Source organism: Halichoeres trimaculatus, unplaced genomic scaffold (genome assembly GCF_033239565.1).
Source record: "Halichoeres trimaculatus isolate MK-OKI-2021-1 unplaced genomic scaffold, fHalTri1.1 fHalTri1_scaffold_6, whole genome shotgun sequence".
Taxonomy (NCBI): domain Eukaryota; kingdom Metazoa; phylum Chordata; class Actinopteri; order Labriformes; family Labridae; genus Halichoeres; species Halichoeres trimaculatus.
In genome coordinates, this window is record NW_027437184.1 from 11,449,405 (window position 1) to 11,472,649 (window position 23,245).

Here is a 23,245-nt window from a genome sequence, read left to right on the forward strand (position 1 = left end):
ATTGGTTGTCCAAGAAGACAAAACAGGGGGGTTAGACATCCAAGAATGATTCACAAAAAAACCCTCTAAATTACAGGACAGCAAAGTTCCCTCACATTGTTTATGACACCTAAACAGTCTCTGATAATGCTTGAGCCCGTAACAGAGTTAATGAACGTCATTTTAAAGTGCATAGAATATAACTTTTATAAATATAAATATAACCATTGCAACAAGTACAACAAAATTTCAAACAACGAAATTGCAAATTGCATGGGATTAAATACAGAAACGAGAAAGAAACAAAACTCAAACTGAACTCTAGATGGAGCACTTTGCCTCAGTCTGAGGTCTCTCAGTACACCTGTCATTATGAGAGCACAAAACATCATCTTTAGCACCACGTTCTGAGTATCATGGTGATGGAAAATCTAAGCACTGCAACATTAAACAGATGTGTTTCCATGGAAACTAAGAGAGCAACAATACTGAACATCATTTGGGTACAAAGTGATTTTTTTCTCTCAGAAGATATCAGTTATCTTTAAAATTTCAAAGTCAGTTTTTTTAATCATTTACAGATAACATGTGATGATAAACAAGACCTTAAATGTGGGATTCTGCAAAGGAGTGACTTTACAGAGATAACAGCAAAAAAAGTAATAATTTGAGCATAATATTTGAATGTTAAACAATAATTCAGATGAAAAAAAATGCCTCATTATTTGAGAGTACAGCATTCCTGTGTCTCCATGTATTGCATATGTATAATGTTATAGACATAAGCAGCAGACAAACCAAAGCAGAACCCTCTTTTTTTGAGCATCTTCTAAATATTATTGTTATCTGCTTAGATACCCTACAAACAAAGAGTTACAAATATAAAAATAAGAAACCGTAATTATTAAAATCTTGTATTTGTTGATGTGGCTTTTGTTATTGTTTTTTGTTTTTAAATCAACAAAACTGTAATTTTTTTTTATAATTACTCAACTTTGCTTTTTCAGGATCCATTATTTCAGCTCTTCTCTTGTCTGTTGTTTTGTTTGCATGGTTGATAATGTTTCTGTCTTAATGCTAAATTAACTAATAACACTAGAGAAAATGTACTTCACCTTTCATGAAAACCTTTGTTTTGTTGTTCTTGTTGTCGCTGCTGCTGCTTCTGTTTCGCTTATGGCAATAGTATAATTTCCTGACTTTAGCTCCTTCCACAAATGTGACACGGGACATACTTCTATCGCAGTTCTTAGATTTTTTTGAACCTATTTTTGTGCAGATTTGGCTTAAGGATGAGTTCTATGGATATATATGAGGGACGACTGAAGTATTATGAAATATTAATATTTAGAAGTGCAAGTAGTCGAGTTTCCAGAGCTAAAGCCAAGTTTACGAGCCACCCTCGAACGCACCGTTTTTCCTCATGGGCGTCTAACAACAAAAACAAGCAGAGAGAGAGCGAGAGATGGGTCACATGTCAGAGCGCAAACCGGCTCAGAGGAAGGAGGAAGCGGCTGCAGCGACTCTAAGCACACTCCGTGTCCGGGAAGCAGCGAGCGTACGCCGGGTTCCGCCGCCGGGTCCAGCCGCCAGTTCTATGGTTCTGCTCCGGCACATTTCCATCGCCCTGACCGCCGCCGTGGCTGCTCTGGGCTCCGCGCTCTTCATCGCCCTGAACTTCTTCTACAAGAGGAGGGTATGGTCTCCACAGGCGGAGTACTGCACGATAAAAGAGGTGAGAGACATCAAGACTCCATCTTTAATTCACTGTTTCATTGATTCAGTAAACTGTTGAACTTAGAAAGGAGGAGGTTCACCTGGAAGACTGACACAGGGAGGCATGAGGATGAGGATAAGGATAAGGATAAGGATGAGGATCATTGACAGATCATCATCATCATTGATTGTGATGATGGCTGTGATAGTCATGGTTGTCATGTTATTACATGACTTTGGGATGAGAGAAGTGAGGATGACTGTGGTGAGAAAGATGAGGATCTTGAAGATGATGATGACAACATTATAATGCATGAATCAAATGGTGATGGTGATGAAGGTGTAGGTGTTAAGTTGATGCTTGAGATATTAGTATTCCTTAAGATAGAGGAGACAAGGTTTTTGGATGATGAAGAGCAGAAACCCTGTGCTTATAACTGGTTTTGTGACACCCATTCTAAAAAACGGTTTCAAGAGAGTAAAAGATTAAAACAGGAAGTAGAAGAAACAAAAAAACTCACACATAGTTGAGATAAATGTTCAGATAATCAGAAGTGAGTTGTTTTGTTGCTACATTAATCAGGACTTGTGGCAGAAAACCTGCAGTTCCCCAATCATCCACCAGAGCCTGGCTGCAGGAACACCAGAAACCACATACACACCAATTCAAGAAGCTAAAATAAACATGTTTGTAGCCTGGTTAAGATATTACTTGGTCAATAAATAGATCATGTTTTTATCAGCACATGCTGAAGGTGTGGTCACAATAGCTGCTTCATCAGCACCATTAACTAAGTCTGAAATGCTAGGCACAGGGCACTGTAATTCTCGATATCTTAACATTTCTCCCCAAAGTTAACCAATGATATGAGATATGTTCAACACATTTACGCCCAACATTTACTTTCACTCCTATTAGACTGTCGGTTCAATAGTCTAAAGTTCTTGTTCATCCAGTAATTAGCAATAATCAGCAAATTGTTTTTAGGCAACCATATACTTGGACCCCTTAAATACATCAGTTTGAATCACAATACCTCAGGAAAGTCTCAGTTTCACTTTAAACATTATGTTAGAAGCAGAAACTTCACATTGGCTTACTTAAACAGCAAAATACCTCAAAAAGAAAACAGATGTAAAGCAAAGTTTGCTGAAATAGAGAGGAAGATGATGCAGAAGACAGCATCTATATTTTCAGAGTAGCCAGAGTTTGTGTTGAACACTTTCATGAAAATACATCAATTTTGCCATTTTTGTTTGTTTTTTTAACCATCCGATAAGCAACTTGAGAAGAGACAGATGAAACAGTGACCAATATTTGATGTGTCTGCACAAAACAAGCCTTCAAATCTGAGCTCACTCTTTATTTTGTGGTGAGTCTGAGTCTGACTGTAGTCAGTAAGTCCCACAGAGGCTTGTCTCTGTCCTCCTTCAGCATCATGAAGCTGAAACACAAATTGATTTTATTCTGATTAATGTCTCTTGACTTTGTTGAAATAAAAAAAAAATATCATGATGCAGATTGGTAAAAAATGTCCAAAGCTATGTCAGGACTAGTTTTTGATCAGTAGACGCTGGAATCTGCAACAGCCGACCCTCAGCCTTTTAATGAACGGAGTCTCCAGCTGCAGCCGGAGTCTCTTGCTAACATCTTTTTGCATCATGTCTCTAATCTTATTCCTGGATTCAGTCTGCAGCAGCGGCAGCCTGTAATAAGCTTATCTGGTGTTGTGTGTGTCAGTGTGTCTGCTGAGCATCGTGTAATAATGTCAGGATGTGACAAAGCTGTGGGTGTCTGTGGCTGCAGGGGGGGCTCTCATGTTTTCATTCCTGCAGCAAACTGCGTTCAGCTGACTTCAGAAGTGCTCATGACCACAGGGAGCTTGCAGGTGAAGCAGAATCATAGAAAGGAAACAGACACAGAGATCCCAGAGTTGGATCAAGAGAGTCCTGACAGGATGAACATGAGCGATGGTTAGTGACCATGTCAGAGGATCTGTGTTTGAGATTCAGAGCTGCAGGTAAGCCAACTACACCGCTCACTGGGATAAAGTCAGAGAGTTTCAGACGCCCGCTGAGCCGGAGTGTCCTTCGGCTAGAAGTTAAACCCCCCTCAGACCTGCAGCTGAGCGGGGAGCATTGTTTGTCCCTGTAGAGCCAGAAAACAATCCAAATCAATACAGAATATGTTTTTTATGAGCAAGCTGGCAGAGAGGAGCAGAGTTAATGCTTTAAAAACATCCAACGTGACAGATTCAAAGTTCTTCTTTCTCAGAAAACTGACATGTTTACAAAAACAAAGCTCAACTTTGTTTAAAAAGAGGCTTACAAACATTTTCTTTGGATGAACAGCCAGAATTATGCACAAAACACAAAAGGTCAGAAATTTTATTTTTCCATCCTCTGAGATGCATACCGTCCCACTCTTTGTTTTTTTTTTGTTTTTTTACCAAAACTCACTAAGATGTAGAATTAACAAAATGAGGATCAAAATATGAAAAATAATAGTAATAATAATAATAATAATAATAATCTGCAATTCTACCACCTGTATTCCAACAGCAACTCATATTTTTGTGTAATTTAGAGATTTAACCATTTAGGAAAACTCTTTTTTGTATTATGTAAGCCCTTTTCACCTTTCTCTGAAAATATCTCCAGTCTCCAAATATTTGAATGATTCTATGTCTGTTGGAGCTTAATTTTTCCTCCTAATTATATTCAATCTTAAAAAAACAGTGGATTAAATCAGATTACATTTGAGTTTTTATTTTCATGTGATTTTCACTCTGATCCTTCACACTTTCTGACTTTCTTCCTCAAAACATCCACAGCTGGAATCTAGGACACAGTTGGTGTTTTATTATTGTAGAGCTCAAATCTGAGGGACATGTGACTGTTTTTTTTCCATAGGCTGTCTAGATTTATTCCACAGAGTATCACCTGTAATCTATGTTTTTTAACCAAGTTTGTTTGTATTCAATCTTGGAGAATTTCAGGGTTTTTTTATTCTGGAAAATTAATGTTTACATTTCAGAGATTAAGCACACTGTTTCTTGTGATTTTTTCTCTTAGTCCCCTACATTATCAGATGCATTTCTCTGAAGTTAAAATCCCAGTATTTTGGAATATGTTTATTTAATCTCTGCCGTCAGTTTTTCTGTCTGTTTTATTTACTGTCATTATGAGGCTCTCAGACTCATACATTTTCACTGGAACCCTCATAAGATTAGACTTTGTTTGCATGGATCCAGAAAAATCTAAGTTTATCTCTTCTAGACATTGACTGACTTCATTTCATTTCACAGAAAATCACCTATGAAAACAAAACATTTCTGAGTTTATTATTGAGTTCAATTAAACACATAAATGTCATCATTGATTTTTTTTTTTTTTTTTACATTTTTAATCCAAATTGTTACTCAGATTTAGTTTCTTCTTAACTGAGAACCAAAACATTAAAAGGGACTGTTAGGACTATCTTTTTAGTTTGCATTACAGCAACATATCTTGGCCCCGAGTCACACACACAAGGTTCGTTTTTGTTTCGGAAATGAATGGAGATCAGATTGTTGGGCAGAAAACTAGTGTTGAACCCACAAGCAGAGCACATGGACTAGAGGCCATATGAGGATGCAAAAAGGAGTTTATTGTACTAAGTAATCTTGATTGATAAGTCCAGGGTGACAGAGTCCAAAGTGAGTGAGTCCAGAGAGGGGTAAGAGGTTGTCACGCGAGTGACAGAATCCAGTGATATTGAAGTGAGTCAACTGAGTCCAAAGTCCAAAGTTGTAGCTGAGGGCTTGCAGCCTAGGGTCCAAAGCAGGACTGCAGGAAGAAGAAATTAGGCATTAAAACATGTTTCAAGAGCTAGACTAACTGAAGCCGAGTCTTAGGCCATGTCCACACGTGGCCAGGTCTCTGGAAAACAGCAAATACTTTTAAATGTTTATGCCTGTCATTCACACGAAACCTCAGCTTTACATCACTAAAAAGATGTTTTCTGAAAACTCCTGCCAAAGTGAAGATTTTGGAAAACTCTGGTTTCATGGTTTTGTTCTCAAATGTCAGCAGCTGAATGGCACCAGTCATTCTGATTGGCTGACATGAGTTTCATGTGTACAAAACACTGCTGAATATGGTTTTGAATGCCTTAAGTCGCACTTACCAGAAGATTTGCCCTTTGCGTGTGTGACTTGTAATTTTAGTGAATCCTGGTTATGTCCTACAAAGTCCAACCTCACCAAGGAGAGGTAACGTAGCCTCGTTCTTCATTTTATTGATAGACTCTCAAGTTTGAATCAGCTACTGCAGAATAACTGCAGCATGTGGGTTGGAATGGACATTGTGACAAACAGGTCCGCTTGTGTTGTAGCCTTAAGCCCATGGTTTAGCCTTTTGCTCATGTTTAAGCCTTTAGTTTGTGCTATTTCACTCTCTCCTTTAGCTTATTTTTTCTGTCCTTTTTTCTGACAGTTAGGCCCCTGTGTACACAATCACTTTAAAATTAATCACAGAAATCATTTTCAGCAGAGTAAAAACACAGATCTATCTTCTCACTACTAATCTTCATAAGGTCCTGGTCCCGTCTGACCTGATCTGGAAGCAAAGAAATAGCATTTATGAATCAACTGTTGGTGCTGATAGTCTCATTTTAAAGTGTGGATTACAATCAGGCATGTCAGGAGGACTTTTTCAGATCAATTAGAAAATCTTCACAGTCCCTTTAAATATAAGGAATTTTGAAGCTTATTTCCATGACAAATCAGCTCTTAAATCTCTGAAAATATCCAATTTATTTTGCAGAATTTACATCTTTGTTTCCTCTGGGATTTTCTGGAGTTATTTTCTGTCATCAAAAGCTTTGATTGCCGAAAAAAGTGACCTTAACTTTGGTGAATATTCAGGTCTTGATCTCGCAAGTTTACAAATATAATCCCTAACATGATGGAGTTGTATCGCCTTCTTTCAGCAGTTATATTCCGAGGGAGTTTTATCTTATAGATGAACCACTTTTATACAAAAAGATGTCTGTTTTTGCACTGAGATCTTGTAAGTGGGACCCTAGAAAACAGAAAAAGACTCTATTCTGACCTTTCCTCTATGATCTCAGAGACACAGTGTTTGCAAACAGTCTGTTTTGCAGAAAGTGCACGCTGACTTGTAGCAAACGTCAGGAAGAAAACACCCAAAGCCCTTCAGCCTGAGCGGCCCAGAGTGGCCCAGAGCTGTCAGGGTTTGAAGTTTAGACTCAAACGATATGAAATCTTAGAAAGAGATGGCTGCAGATCTGTGAAGCATTCATGGTTCTGTGAAGGTTACCCCTCCTGGAGCAAACTTCAATGTCTGTGAGTCACATTCAGAGAAAATTTGACTCAAGAAAGGTTAAAGCATCGAGTGTGTTATATATTTAATCAGAAAGTCCAAGGTGTTGCAGCTGAGCTCTGCAGGTGCTGATATGAATTGCTAATGAACCTGAGGGCATGAACAAAGAGGGACCTGGTGGGACTTCAGACAGACGTGCAGGATCTCAGAGAGATCCTGATGTCTGAGGTGTAACATAGGGAGAGGATCTGACCTTTGCAGAGTGTCTATACGATACAGATAACTCTCTAACTCTGTGTCCTTGCTTTAATTTGACCTACATATGGAGGAATAAAGGTCTGTTATCAGTGAGCAAGCTGCTGCTCGGTCATGTCTTTAATACAAGTTTAATATCCGGATGGAGCTGTGACTCCTTGAAGCTCCATCAAAATGTCTGAAACATCCAGTTTAATGCAGCAGAAATCCAGAACGCTGCCTTCTTATCAGGAAAAAGAAAGTTTGGCTTCAGATAATGATGATTTTCATTATCATGAAATCCGTAAATTATCATAAATGAAGGAGGAAGGCGCTCAATGGACTCAGAGTGAGTTCTCCCTGCCTTTCCTCTAAAGCTCATTTTGGGTATTTGATAGCTCGCTGAGGAGCATACCAAAGCTCTGAGAAAATCAAAAAGAGATGAGTCAGAGGAACTACTTGTTCCAAGGTTCAAGGTTGTCTTTATTATCCCTGCAAGAGGGCAACTTGTCTGGCGGTCTACATCAAAACACAAAAGCCCCATTTCCACCTAAAGGTTTAGTTCAGTTCGTCTTGATACAGTACGCAGTTTCTAATTTCCTTTGACCAAAACCGGGACAGATTCCCAAACCTGTACCGTCCCACTTTTTGCTACCCTTTTGATGGGGTACCAAACATACTGATTCAACCCCAGAAGGTTGAGCTAGAAACACGGCAGTCGAGCGATTGGTAACTTCCTGTGCGACACATGTAGCAAAGAACCACACATGACCCTGCTATGATTACATCCCCAGTCGACTTTGTGAGGATAACTTTCTTTTGGTTTGTAAAATGGCATCACCAAATAGTGTTATATGGTTTACTGCAGAGGTGCAGACCTCTTCGTTGGGTTTATTAGCCTGGTACACTACATCATGATGCTATGCTATTAAGTAGCTGGCACGGCCGTAGGCATCCTGCATACACACCACCTTCCGAGAAGGGCGCGGTTGGCTGTGGAAACAGGATCAGGCTTTACCATTTGGGCCCTACCAAGCTGTACTGACCCAAACTGGACTGCTTGGTGGAAACGGAGCTAAACAATGCTGACCGCAAACAAGAGTTGAGAAGGACAGACAGATGCACTTGATTATTTACAAAGGTGATGACAGCAGGAGGAAATGATTTTCTCAGCTTTTTTGTCCTGCGTGCTGGCAGGCTGAATCTGTAGCCTGACTTGAAACCCCTGGACAAAAGATGACTTAGGTCTGCCGAGGTTGACTGGGCCTCATATTCTTCATATTATGTGAAATGAAATGCTCATATGTTCACTGTACAAATTTAAACATGTTCAGATCAAGATGGGTACCCAATCAGGTCATTTTATAGGCACTGACCGAATTCTGTCTGTGGTAATGAGTACTGATTCAAGTAAAACCAAAAGATACCATGTTTAGGTACCTAACACATTCTGTAAGCAAAGGGAAGAGTAGATGATTGTCCATACTGAACATGAACACAGCATTGCAAGGTTATATATTAAAGAACAAAAGAACATTTTTAATTGAAAAACTTTGAGATTTTATTATTAAACAAATAAATATTTGTTGCCACAAAAAGACACAAAAGTATGGAAAATTGGTACTATTTAGTACCGATAGCGATCGCCATGTACTGGGCATTGGTACCACATTGTTTCAAATATGAAAGATCCCCATCCCCTTTGCTCCTTCTACGTCCAGAACAGTGTGATATTGTCTTGATTTAAAGAGTCATGTTATCCCACTGTGGCTGTTTGTGAAACCACCTTCTCTACCAGCCGTACTTACTGATTTGGTCAAAGTCTACTCTGCGTAAAAGAGCAAAATCTTCTGTAACACAGGTTGAATGTGAGGTGGAGCATACTTTGTTATTAAATAGTACAACAGTCAGCCATTCCTACATGCTTTCTAGTCTATATTTCCTTACATCTCTGAGGACTCATAGACGTCTGTTCTCTCTGCTGCAGGAAGAGGAGGAGCGTGGGAAGCGCCAGGTTCTGGTCCTCGGCCTGGACGGGGCCGGGAAGAGCAGCATGCTGCTGGGATTGACCCCGGGGGAGTCAGCAGCTAAAAGAGGCCGCTGCAGACCCACCCGCGGCTTCAACTTTATGAGCCTGAACGCCCCGGCCTGTCAGCTGGACTTCCTGGAGAGTAAGAGTCCTTTAACTCCTCAAAATCAAACACTGCAAGCTGAGACCTCTGGAGCAGGTTTATGTTTTATGAGGCAGTGTGAAGTGGGGACACAGAGAGATGTTTTATTTCTCTGTTCAGTACAGATGGATTTCTGTTTCATTAAACTTACAGTGGAGTCAAATAACTGCTGAGCTGGGGAATGAGCTGCAGATTGAGGGACAGGGATGAAAAGCCAGTCATATTGGCATCTTTTATTGGAACGGCAGGAACTGCAGCAATGTAGTTTGGATGCTTACATTAGCACAACATCCTCGACAATGCCAACATACAAATGTTACGACTATTTCTAAATTTTTAGCTTTTTAATTTGTCAGTCTTTGAAACAGTTCTTTTTAGTTTTGATGGTGAATCACGGTTGATTGCATTTTAATCCCATGTATAAAACTCTTGTCCACTCCCCTAAACAGAGCTCTGTCGGCTTTTGTGATGCAGTTACCTGCTGACATCAGTCTGATAGCTGCACCTGTATGCTTTGTTCATAGTTCTCAAAGCGTGGGTCCTGCTGCAGCGGTCTATAGGGGTCTGCTGCAAAAACTGGCATACAGCATTTTACCAGTCTGGAACGGTTACCTTCAGGCTGGTGATCTCCATCTTTGTTACAGCATTATTTAGGGTGAGTGCCAGCACCACCTCTGAATTGAGGCCAGGTTCAGTATAACTGGGGATGTCAGAGACAGACCATGAAACAGGGATCTAAAGAAGGCAACATCCGAAAAAAGACTGTTCCCACACCCTGTTGCAGTTAGGAACTGTTGGCTGTCCGCTGCAGATTTTCAGTCAAGGTCTGCACGACAGTAGTGCCAATGAATTTCTGCTCTGAAGATTCAGAACAGATTGCCCACAGCTAATCTCACAAAAAATGAATTTCATTTAAAATAACAGCAGCTTTTTTTTTCTGATGCTTGTCTTTTCATTACTTCCTCAAAGAACTGGTTCTCATGTCAGACTGAAAGAACTGGCATCATTATTTTTAGAATATGGAGTAATATTAGGATTGATAATATAATCTAATATCATAGCACAATAAATAGCACAGTTTGCCTTTGAAATTCATGCCCTACGTGATGAAAAATGACACTGATTTTTCATCAGGATAGCTATGCCACAAAACAGGGCAGGCTGGGAGAACAAATCAAACGCACTCTTCCCAACACTTGTTTATGAAGCAGCTGAGAGCTCTTAGCTACTCAGTCTGAAAACAAACAGTAGAGCCATATCTCCTGTTCAGACCCTCAGAATTAAACTGAACACCTTCAAACAAACAAAAAACACCCATTAGAAAACACCAGCACTTAATACCGTAGGGCTTATCATTCAGCACAAGTACTTTAGCTTAAGCTCACACGAGTGTCAGCTGATGAGAAGGAAGATGATTGACAGTGTTTTCTCAAACTCTGATCCAGACATCATGTTGAAGCAGTGCAAACACACTGAAACAGGCGGTTTTGACGCTGCCTTCGGTAGTTTTGAGTAAATGTAAGTAACATTAAATGAAGTTTGTTGCATAAAGACATATGTATGTCAAAGTTCTGGCCTCCTAATGACACCAGCCTCCTGTGCCCCCAGTGCACACAGAAGAGAGAGTGTGATGAGAATTGTATAAATATGTATCCCTCATTATCAGCACCAGACTTGCAGAAACTGAATATTTTGTGCAGAGTACCCGCAGTCACTCACAAAATTCTGGCCCCTCAATATATTTTTACCTGATTTTATTTCCTGCATCTTTTTCAATTTTATGGCTATTTTTAATTGTTAAAACCCCCAGTACTAACAGAGAAGATTTGGCAACTTTTTCATGGGTGCACTCTCTCTGCATGTTCCTTTCAGGTGTGGCTCCATTCAAAAGGTAAATAAACAGAATTTCCAATGATTAAAGATTTATTACCAAGAATCAATCTCCCCTTACTTCTGGTGCAAAGATTATAGCAGTGTTTTAGCCAGTGACGTTTTTCAAACGGATTGTTAGATGGGCTTGAATCAGCTGCATCTCTTTCCCTTAGACTGATGAAAAGCCACATGGAGCCAGCTTTTCAACAGCCTGAGACTGGCTCCGCGTGTCATACGGTCTGTGACTCTGAGCTCCCTGACGTACAGCAGCAGCAGCAGCAGCAGCAGCAGCAGCAGCAGCAGCAGCAGTGACAGAGAGCCTTCAAACTCCACTGTGCTGCTGCAGACATGATTAACTTTCTCTCAAATGCAAATGAAGCAGTTTAAATCATGCAGGTCTAAAACGGGGAGAAAGTTTGTTTACTGACAAATAAACAAGCCCTGCTAATTAGCATTCCTCTGAAAGCCTCTCTGCACTAAAAATAACCGGTATGACTTTGCTTTACATTCAGACCAGTCTGACTGCTGGACGCCTGGCTTCTGATTGAGTTTCTGCGGGTGTATTTGGAGGAATGTGTCATGCTCTGCGGCTGATTTATTCATGATCTGAACACAGAGATCAGTGTGCGCCTTCAATCTCTCTCTCTCATCTCTGAAAGTAAGAGCAGCACATGTCACCACCCACTCAGTCAGAAGGCTTGGACGTTTCAGTGCCGTGGATGTCTGAGTCTTTGTCCTGCTGACGTTGATGCAGAGGCATGTTGACAGCTCAGGAGCGGTACACAGCTCAGGGATGGGCCAGCTCTCTTTGAGGAGTGCATGAGGGAAATCCAGCTAAAAGCCTTTTAACTCGGGATGAAAAGATGCAGATCAGATCAGGGAGAGAGATCCACCCTAGCTTTGAGCTGCAGAGATTTGAATCTGTGCTAAAAGGAAGTGAAAAACAACATCTGGGGGAAGTTCCTGATATTTTCTTCCTCTGCGATCAGAACAGTGTGTTCCTTCATCTTGGTATGAGCAGTGACATTAACCACAGTTTAGCAAAAAAACAAAAAATCTTAGTCTTCCCCAAAGTCATTCAAAGTCATTCTCTGGTTTTGCCCATATAACATTTGGCTAATTGTTTTTTACAGTTAGTGGGTGGGTTGGCGTGGGACCGTTGGGCCTACCCGTAATGAAGCCTTTGCTTCAAAGCTTACCCATTTCCCATCCATTCTGGTGTTCCTCAGGGTTCTGTACTCGGGCCTGTAACATTTTCCCAACAAAAGTGGCCATTTTGAAAAGGTAATAATTTTGCCACATGGTCAACAGGCAGAGATAAGATTTGTCCAATTCCTTGTGCTGTTGAGAATTTTTTTTTTCTGTTATGTGATTTTAGCCCATTAAATGCAGCTGAAGGGCTACCTTGTCCAATCAGATGACTTGGTTTTATGTTTAAATGTGTTAAAGCTCCTCTATGGGACTCTGCTCCCCCCATGTCCTTTGAAAGCACAGCAGCGCTACTTTGCCCTCAGGACACAACTTTATTCAATAAACATATCATTCACACCTCTGTGACTGTAAGCCTGTGTGAGAGAGAGTGTGTGTGTGTGTTTAATAAGGCAGCCTGTGGGGCATCAGGACAAACCTCCCACTGAGACCGGTCTGACTGTAAACCAGCAGCTGCTCTCTCTGCTGAGTGTCAGGACCACCATCAGGTAAACGGTATTTATTTCTGCCACTTCACATCAGCTGGAGCTACATCCCTGCTCTGTTACCTAGCAACATCCTACATTAGGTCCAGGGCTAATGAATTCCTGCCCAGCGTCTCCCTGCTGCATCGACAGCGGTGATGACCTGAAGTCAAAGCTGCCTGAGTGTGTGAGCTGTGATTGGTCTGAGTCGAGTGTGGAAGGTTAGCGAGGCTGCAGGTCAGCTCTTCTGCACAGTGGGTTGTAGGAAGTTAAAGCTTTAGTCTGATATCCAATCTTCCCTGCTACTGACCAGGTTATTTACCTTAGCCCAGTTCCCTCCCAAACACCACACTAAAAAAATACCCTTTAAAGATTTTTGGGTCCTACATCAAACTCTTCTCAGCTATACCCTGATGTAGACCCTGACAAGCTCCGTATATGGTTTTTTGCCACCAATTGCTTCCCAGCTACACCCTAATAAAGACCCCTCAGAAGTCTGTTTTTGAGTCTAACCCCCATTCTCTTTCTAGCCTAACAAAGACTTACATGAGGTCTATTTTTGAGTCCCAACCCCAATTTTACTGCAGTGAAGCCTTCATATGAACCCTTTATTGGCTTTATTGGGTCCTACCCCCAACTTTTGGCATCCACATCCTGATAAAGACCACTTGAAGGTCTGCATTTGGATCCTACCTCCAATCTATTCCCAGAAAAAACCCAGTAAAGGCCTTGTGGAGGTCAGTTTTTGGGCTCTATATCCAACTCTTCCAATCCATGCTCAAATGTAAACCCCACAGATACCTAAACCCTAATCCTCTTTTCTAAGCAGCCTTGTAAAGACACAACAGAGGTCTGCATTTAATGCCCACTACCAACTTTTCCAGTTACTCCCATGGTGTTCTGCTTTTGGGCCCTCTCTCCAATTCTTTCCAATAAAGCCATCATAAAGACCCAGCAGGGGTCTGCATTTGACTCCCTCTTCAAATATTTTCCAGAGGTCTGTGTTGAGATAGCCCTAAATTTTGGTCCTGCCTCTGACTCTACTCCCAGCCACACACGGGTAAAGAGCCTTAGGTTGTCTGCTTTTGAATTTACAGCAAACTCTCCCAGTAGACACCTTACAGTTCTGCATTTTGGTCCTACTTCTTAGACATACACCTTGATGTACTTCCTGTGACTGTTAACTTGGATCCTACCCCTCATATATTCCCAGTCAGTCTTACATTAGAAAACTTTTGAGAGGTCTGTTTTGGGGTCTACCATCCAATTCTCCCAAGCCAGGCTCTGATAGGCTCTGTAAATGTCTACAGTTGGGTCCAATCCTCAATCACCTCAAGCCAAGACCTAAAAAGACTCATTGAACATCTGCTTTTGGGTCCTAGCCCCAAACCTTCCCAGCACACCATGATGGAGACCCTTTGTAGGTTTGTTTTTGGGACCCATATTGCAACTCTTTCTGCATGAATATCACAATATAATACCCCTACTGAAGTAAAGATGGCTGTATTTTGCTGGGATGGATGGGACTTTGAAGCAACACGGGATAGTCACTCCATCAAATGACAGATAATAATCCAGATGATAATCTTTGTAAACAAGTTACACTGCCATCCAGCACCCACCAGCTCTTAGATCTGACTCTGCCAAGTTAAAAAAAATGACCACACAGATGTTGCAAACATCCACAAATTATCCTGACTCAAACCTGTTTTACCTAAAGTATTGAATGAGATACACTCTCAGTAATAGATTAAACAAAAATGCAACTCAATGCTTAAACTTTCCCCACAACAAGCAGGATTAATACCCCTCAACAGGAAGAAAAAACAATCAATGCTAAATGAAGGATTTTTTCCGGGAAAGACAGAAATCAAAGAATTTCTGAAGCATTAAAAATAGAGCTGGGAAAATGGCTGTATGGTTATAATTTGCTCCGAGCCTCGCTGACATATCGTTTCTGGAGGCAACAAGATGGAATAAATGAATCAGACCAATTTCCCCAGAAGGCAAACGTGGATATAAATAATAGCTAAGAGCCGTCTGAGCCCATTTCATCCCTCAGCCAAAGTAGATTTATGACTTTTTTCAGCATGGTGGGCATTCACAATTGATCTGTGGACAGTTTGTCAAAGGCAGGGACACAAACTGCTCGTAGCAGACTGACAGTAAACAGCTGTCTCTCAGAATTATGGAGGTCTAAGCTCATCTTCTTTAGCTTGTCGATGTTTTCCTTTTAGGAATCATAAAAACCTCACATCAGATCCTGTTTATCTCAGTGCAGTGCTGCTTTGGCTCTCATGTGTGCAAAACTGATGTTTCTGGCAAACCTTTGACTTCTTGTGAATCTCTGAAGACTCCACAGAGGAAACTGCTGTGCCACAGTAAAGGCTGTGACTGGGCAGATCAAATGCGTAAATATTGGTTGGTATGAATTTATGTAAGACTTAGGAAGTATTATTTTTTCCAAAGAGTGAGAATGGGGAGCTGCTTTTGTGACTTTATCAAAGCCTTCTGCAAATTTATGAAAAATATGATGAATATTTATGTTTTCTGTGCTGCAGTTGGTGGTGGAGAGGATCTGCGGCGGTACTGGTCTGAATACCTGAGCAGGACTCACATTCTGGTGTATGTGGTGGACTCATCAGACAGGCGGCGCCTCCCATTGGCCAGAGCTGAACTGCACCGTCTGCTGATGGTAGAGCCTCAGCTGCCCGTGGTTGTTCTTGGGAACAAACAGGTAAACCAGAAGTTTCATCCAGTAATAAGTTTTTATCTGGAAGTGGTGCAAATGATTCAAAGGTTTATTTGAGTCATGCATCTGTTTACATAATTAAAAGGGCCAGGACTGCATTCAGGTCCTGCAACCAATTTTCCCCACACATTTTTTTTTAGAAAAGGTAGTTTTACACCTTAGTAAACCTAAATGTAGACCTCTACACTCTATAGACTATAGCAAGGCGTTTCTTGTTAAAAGATTAGTAAAAGTAACCAAATGCAGACCATTAGATTTTCTGCAGGGTGTGGTTGGTACAGACAGTGGGTCGGACCCAAATGTAGGCATCTTTAAGGTATAAAAAATGGCAAGGCTGGGAACACGTAAGCCCCGTTTCCATCAAGCAGTCCGCTTCAGATCAGTACTGTTTGGTACAGGTTGGCTTGGTTAAGCTTGGCTCTGTTTGCGTTTCCACAGCCAACTGTGTCCCCCAATAATAGGCGGCGTGTAAGCTGGATGCCGACAGCCACATCGGTAACAAAATAGTGTGATGCCATAGCAGCATGACACAGTGTACCCTGCTAATTAATCCAACGAAGAAGAAAAACGCAACACAGTAAACAAAGAGCAATGATGGAAGACATCCAGCAATTTGTCTTTGTGATTGGCATGTGGCTCTTTGGTACAAAGAACAATCAAGCTTTGTTTCAGAGAAGGCTGCGTGCCACCAGGAGAAATACAGCCGCTGTCACATGGTAAGTGACAATTCTTTCGACCAATCAATAGTCTTTAGTCTTGTAGCTCTACTTTTCTGGACTGGATCGGTTTAGTCTGGCACCCCTACGTAAGGGTGCCAAGAAGTGGGACAGCTCGTCTTGGTTAATTGGGGATTTGTATTGGGATTAGTCAAAAAAAATGCTTGCCACTTGATGGAAATGGGGCTTTAGATGTAAGAGCCAAACACAGGGCAAGACCACAATATCGTCTTCATCAAATTGAGGTTGGGGAATTTTGGAGGTAGGGCTCAAATGCAGACCTTTACAGAGTCTTTATCAACACATGTCATGGGTTAGACTGAAATGCATATTCAAGACCCAAATTATAAACCCTCAGTAGGTCTTTGTCAGGGGTGTCTAAGAAGAGTTGGGGGTCAAGCCCAAATGCAGACTGATAAAAGCATTATACAAGTTTTGTTTAAAAAATGAATTTTGGGAGTATAAGCCAAATATATACCTCTTCAAGGTCTTTTTTGGGTCCTGGTTGGAAAGAGTTTAAAGTGGGACCCACATACAGACCTTCAAATGGTCTTCATCAGGCTGTGGTTAGTAAAGTTGGTATCCAGATCCAAACGCAAACCATTATGGAGTCTCTAGTAGGTAATCTCTCATAAAAGATTTGGAGAAAGACCTAAATTCAGAAATCAACAGGGTCTTGATCTTCGATATCTGCATTATCTGAGTTAACCCTAAGTTGTTGTTGTTTTTTTTCATTTCTGTACACCAGCCTTAGACAATCACTGTTAAAGTTATGTTGACATGTTTTTCAGTTATCGTCTAACCATGTGGGCTTTTCAGTTAAATCTCAGCTAATTAAAAAGACAACAGTCTGTCATCAGAGAGTAATCGAGCATTAGGTAAATTGTTTTACCCCCTGCGGGCTTGATTGGAATCTAGCTGCTGCCTGAAACAGAAGGGAACAAAAAGAGTCAAAAATAAAACAGTATGGGGTGAAACATTCAAAGCAGTGATCTGTTTAAGCATAATTTCTATAAGCACATACATTTTTAAGAACTCAGCTTAAAGCCATCACTCTGAAGGCAATCAAAGCCTGTTAAAACCCATCAGTTTCACTTATTTTTACATCTAAATGATATCAGATGGGGTTCAATCTTTTGAGCTAAAGTGCACCACAAAGAGCTGAAGATGTGTTGCGTGGGCGTCTTCACACTGCTCTCCCTTCATTAACCAGGAGAAATGATCCATCAGGCTCCTAAAATAAACATTTCTACATTTCCTCTTCGCCTCATTTTTCTTCACCCTCTGCGGCACTTAGCGAATTATTCATGACCCTCAGAGGGGAGCAGGAGTAATTGTCACATCTACTGTCAGAGCGTTGCAGCTCTCAGAAACTCGAGCCCCTCGCAGTCAGAGCGAGAAAGGAATCGGAGGTAAATGTCGGTGCACTTAGCATTGAGTTATTTCTCGTGAGCTAAATGTCAGAAGTCAAGGTGGCATCTGCAGAATATCTGAACAGAAAAAAGACATTTTCAAACACACAATCCCAGAGTTTTATCTCTAAAGAAGCTTTGAATATTTAAAAGGTTATGCACTAATACCAACACAACTGGTAGCAGGTAACTTCATTTATATTGTATGTTTAATTAAGCCAGTGGGCTTCATTATTTTCATCTGATCTCTTTGGCTGAACCCAGCTTTATCAGTTAAAACCTTCGGATTGAAGACATCTGCAGTCGCTACTGCAGTCCCCCAGGGTTTTGTCCCAGGGTCTCTTCTCTTTTTTTCCATGTATGCATATAAAAGAGAGGAGAGCTGCTTTTCTTGTCTCAGACTTTGACATTCCACCTCAGCAGTTGGAAGGGCAGAGAGGCCCCAAGCACCACCAAATAAAGCTCATTGCAGACTAATAATTCATCAATTTCTGAAAAATCATGGTGTGCCCTCCATCATAGTTCATAAACTGCTCAAACACAACCAACAAGTTCTTCACCACATCTTCACCAGACTTGCTGAAATGGTGAGGTCATCACATGGACAGGCCTCAAACACAGAGGTCTGCCCATCAACTCCCCCTAACCCTAATCATACCCTGGCAGGCCTCCAGAGGGCTGGCCAATCAGAGTGAAGGGGGTATGTGGATTGGGGAGCCTTAAAGAGACAGGAGCTGAACAAAGTGTTTCAGACGGGAGTAAAATAATAGAGAGAAAAATAAGGATTTTATGAGCTGTAAATCAAGTTAAGATACCATAGAAGGACAGAATTAAGATTAAAAAAAAGCTTGGGTTCTATATCTAAGCAAAGATTAAAATACCCCTCTTTAAGCACTCAATCTGCTTTAAATGAAAGAGTAACTTCAGAAAGGAAGGCCAGCACTCTAATTTGAGCATCCAAGCAGAAAGTCTGTACATAAATAAATCACTTTGTCCTTGTTGAATGTTTTCCTCCCTACAACAAGTTACGCCATTAAAGTAAAAGAAGACAAGCTGCTTGCTGTGATGGATGAGTTTCTTGATTATTCCCAAATTGATATGTAAGGCCTGCTCCTATGAGAGTGAACCTTGAAGTTCAGTAGTTTTTCTTTTTAATAAACTCAATTTCATAAATCATCTGAGTGTCTCCCACCTTTGCTGTGAGACTTCAGCCTTTTGTGAACCCTTGACACTCTGAGCAGGATGCAGGCGAATAAAAGAAGTAGTGTCTTCAGCAGGAGGAGGAGAATTTAACTCTGATACTGATTCTCACCCACCATCACTACTTTTATTCTTCCTCACCACTCATACTCTTTTTAAACAGCACAAAGGAGCTGATAGCTGCAGAAAGGAGGTGTAGAGAAGACGAGGCGGACTTCTATAGATTCACGTCTGCAGTGAATAGTTAGTGTAGGAGGCTGGTGTTAAATCCAGTCCTCACGTTCACACATTTGGACTCTTTGAAGCATTATGTAAGTTTGTGAAACGTGCACAAAAGTGCAAAGACTGACATTAAACTGTCTGAAATAAAGTGCAAACAAACTCAAGCCTGTTTAAACTTCAGAAAGGTCCTCGAGGAGAAGTGAAAGTTACTCCACATCAAACTGACTGAAGCTGCTTTTGACCTCTCCTCAGGATAAGCCCAACGCTGTGAGCGTGTCGGAGCTGCATGAAGCCTTGTCTTTGGGCTCCGTGACGGAGGAGAGAAAGCTGTTCCTCTTGGCTGCACAGCTGGGCTCAGATGGAGCCCTGAGAAACTCCTTCCGGGGCCTGGACACCTTCCAGGACCTCCTGCTCCAGCTCGTCTGATGCCCCGCTCACAGAGGACAGGGATAAAGGGATGGCTTTCAAGAATCCTCCTCCTCCTCTTCCTCTTATTTATTGAAGCTCTGGTTTGTGTGAGGCAGAGGAGGAGGAGAGGAAGAAAGCTGCAGAGAAATGATTAAAGGGGAGATTCAAAGCGGAGTCGTGCTGTACCTCCTCGTAGCTTAGTAGCCACGTTTGTCTGAAAATAGCAGCCCTTGAATGGTCTTAGTCATGATGAAGAGGAGGTGCAGAGTGAGGAGGACAGCAGGTGGGACAGAGGGATGAAACTTTACCTCCTGCTGTGACTCAGACTCTGGATCAGACTTCATCAGCATGTCGATACATGTCTGTGTATAAACTGTCACACGTCAAGTCCTCACATCCATCCAGGTTCTGTTTGTGTGTTTCTAAAGTCAGGGAAGCAGAACAGGAAGCATTCAGGGCTGCCAAGTCCAAGCCCCATGAGACCAAAACCTGATCCACCTCCTTGAGTTTATGCTCCATGTGTTTGGAAGATTCTCGCTGACTCCTACACGCAGGCTTTTCTGAGATTTGGGGGTTTTGTGAGGGAATTTAAAGGGACCTCCTGACATTTAAAAAAAAAAAGAATTTTATTTTTAGTCTCACGACTCAAACAGCGAGCTTCGTGAGGACGTATCCATGCTTCTTCGTGACTTTCTTCTCAACAGGAAGAGAGTATTTTTGTTAGACAGGTTGGCGTTTAATCCCATGTGGATAAACATTAAAAACAATTACCAAACATCAACTGTTCTCACCATGAGTCAGTTAAAAAGTCAGACAGGTATTTTATTAGAAATCAGCATTAGACTTAGGAAATGCCAAGAAATCAGAGCTTAAGGTTTAAATAGTGACTATATTCTCAGAAGTCTGACTATTCTTTGAGAATTCTGAGATAACTACAAAAATCAGTTTCTTTTCTTAGAATTTAAACATTTGAATGGGACTTCTTTCTTTTTTTTATTTTGAAATTTTTTAAATCAAAGCCATAATTTTAAAACAAGACTGAATTCTGGGTTAAAACTAGAGTTCTATAACTCTTTTAAAAGTTGAAAGTTAAGTTTCGTGCTTTCTGTGAGTCAGCTTATGTTTTGACTTCAGTCAAAGTTCAAAATGAAAAATACAGAAACCTCTCTGCGTAAATGAAGTGCCAGCCTCTGGTTTAAAAAAAAAAAAAAAAAAAAAATTCTGCAGTTCTTCAAGAGTCCATTCAGAGCTGACGGCCAAAACCAATATTGAGATGTTTGTCTTTACAGCACAGTTAAACACTTGTACAGCCTGGTTTAAAAAGAAAGGTGAGGTGTTTTTGTTACTCATTTTTTTAATTCTACATTTCTAACTTTTTAATCAGATTTTTTTTAAAGAAAACATCCATTTTTGTCTTTTGTTTTTGTGCCATTAAGTTTCCCAGTATCAGCCCGTGAACACATCAGACAGAGATAATTACAAAGGTAATTATCGCATAAAATTATTTTTCGCAAGTTTAAGTTTCTGAAAATTCTCAGATCAAAATCAGAACTTTTACTTATTTCCAAGAATTCCAAATTCTGGGGAAAAAAGTCTGAATTGTGACCTCAATGTCAAACTTTTGCCAACATCATTAAAAAAAACATATGCCAGAAATGTTTTGTTTGTTTTCTGCCAGTCATTGGACCCAATCCTCTTTTGCACATCAAACAAAATGTAGAAATACATGTTTTTTAGACTGCTAGCTTACCATGCTAACGCAACTGAACTCTTATGCTGGTAATTTACCAGATCTGTGTCTGTCGCATGTTAACTGTATGTTCTCTCATTCATCCTCACATTGGATACATGTTTAGTCTGACACATATCAGGAGGACCTTCAGACCGCCGGAATCGGGTACCAAGGAGTTCACTGTTTTCCCACCCCAACAATGACCCTCTTATCATTCATGTTGGCTGTAAAACCTAAACCTGTTGACTTCTGGTCTGGCTCCGCTCATTATGTTGTTTTTTTGTTGTTGCAAGATAAATACCATCTGGTGTGGACACACTTTGTTTTATTTTGGAAGTCACTGGGCGTTTTTGTTTGGTCTCTATGCACGAATCATTCTGCTTTTTGTAAATTGGCGCGTTGAGTAAGTATTTTTCTTATCGCTCTGTGTTCAGTAAACACTAAGTCCCACAGAGGCTTCTCTATGTCCTCCTCCAGTGGTATAAAGCTGTAACGCAAACTGATTATCTGGTATCAAACGTGTCTTCAGTTTGAAGATTAGTCAAAAGTCAAGCTTTGACAGGTCTGTCCTCAAGAGGAGAATAAACTGCTTTAGAGATGTTTGTTGACCTAAGGTTTACAGAAGAGGAGGAGGAGGAGGATTGGGTCTGCAGGAAGTTTAGAACTCTGATCAAGGACAGAATTCTGCCCTTGATCTCTAACAGTTTTTTTGTTTTGTTTTGGGTTTTTTTGATACTAGCACCTGTACTCCTCAGACTACAGATAAGGTGCATCATGTGTTATGTGAACTGACATTCTTTCTGAGTCCATTTAATTGGGGTAAAATCAGCTTTTGTGACAATAAGATGATGAATGTCACTTTGTGTTGGTAAAACTTAGCACACGGACATGTTCCCTCTCAGTTATGTCAGACACTGAATGTTGTTGTGTCTGGTTTTCTGATGCCCCTAAGGCTGCAGCTAGAGCTCAGTTCATTTGACTGCCGTCTCCTAGAAATGTCTCTAGATGACCTCACTTTGACTTTTAATGTGTCTCCTCATCATTAAACGAGAGCAAACAAAGAAAGTATTCAGGGAGTTTGATAAATATCTGAAGAGTGGGTACTCAGCTGTATCATCCTCCTTTAAAGTCCCTTTAAACTCCCTGTTAGCTCTGCAGTTAGAAACTCTCTTAAGTGAATGTATTAAAGCTCCTTCAGCTAGATCCTGATCTTTGAAGCTGTTTGTGTGCAGTCATGTTTTTTTTCTGCAGAAAGTTTTTTTCTTAACAGATGTAAAGCTTAAATTTTTTGATGCTCTTTGTTTATGCATTATTATTTTCATGACATGTTCTTTAAAAATGTGAACGCTTCTTCTTTGTTTCCCAGTGTTATGTAAAAGAACTGATAGATGATAATTCATGCATGTCTTAATGTTCTGAAACATTAAAAATATCAGCTGAGGTTTCGTAATCCAATTGGGTCAGTCTGGATTTTTTTTCAATAGTTTAAAGAGATGTTTTACGTTTTATATGAGCCAGCTGTGTTTTAGCTATATATATATATATATATATATATGTATATATATATATATATATATATATATATATATATATATATATATATATATATATATATATATAGTTTTTTTAATGATAATGTAGAAGAAATTGGGACAACCTAGTTAAACAAATTAAAATTCCTAAATTGTAATTTTTTCAATTCTAGTTTTTATCCCCAAATTCTATAAAGTCGAAAACTGGAAAAGCACTGGTTTGCAAATAAACATGGTTGGTCGAAGAGCCTGGGGGGGATCTTTACGTGGACCTGAAAAGTCAATGATGTGGACAGAAGTG

General features: G+C 40.5%; 1 protein-coding gene across 1 annotated transcript; it reads left to right on the forward strand.

Annotated features, from left to right (window-relative positions):
• Positions 1–1,380: 1,380 nt before the first annotated feature.
• arl10 (ADP-ribosylation factor-like 10) lies at positions 1,381–22,799 on the forward strand. Its single transcript, XM_074671625.1, has 4 exons — positions 1,381–1,714; positions 9,242–9,425; positions 15,532–15,707; positions 19,525–22,799. The coding sequence occupies exons 1-4, from the start codon at positions 1,445–1,447 to the stop codon at positions 19,696–19,698; spliced, it is 804 nt and encodes a 267-aa protein (XP_074527726.1). The 5' UTR covers positions 1,381–1,444; the 3' UTR covers positions 19,699–22,799.
• The last annotated feature ends 446 nt before the right edge of the window (positions 22,800–23,245 follow it).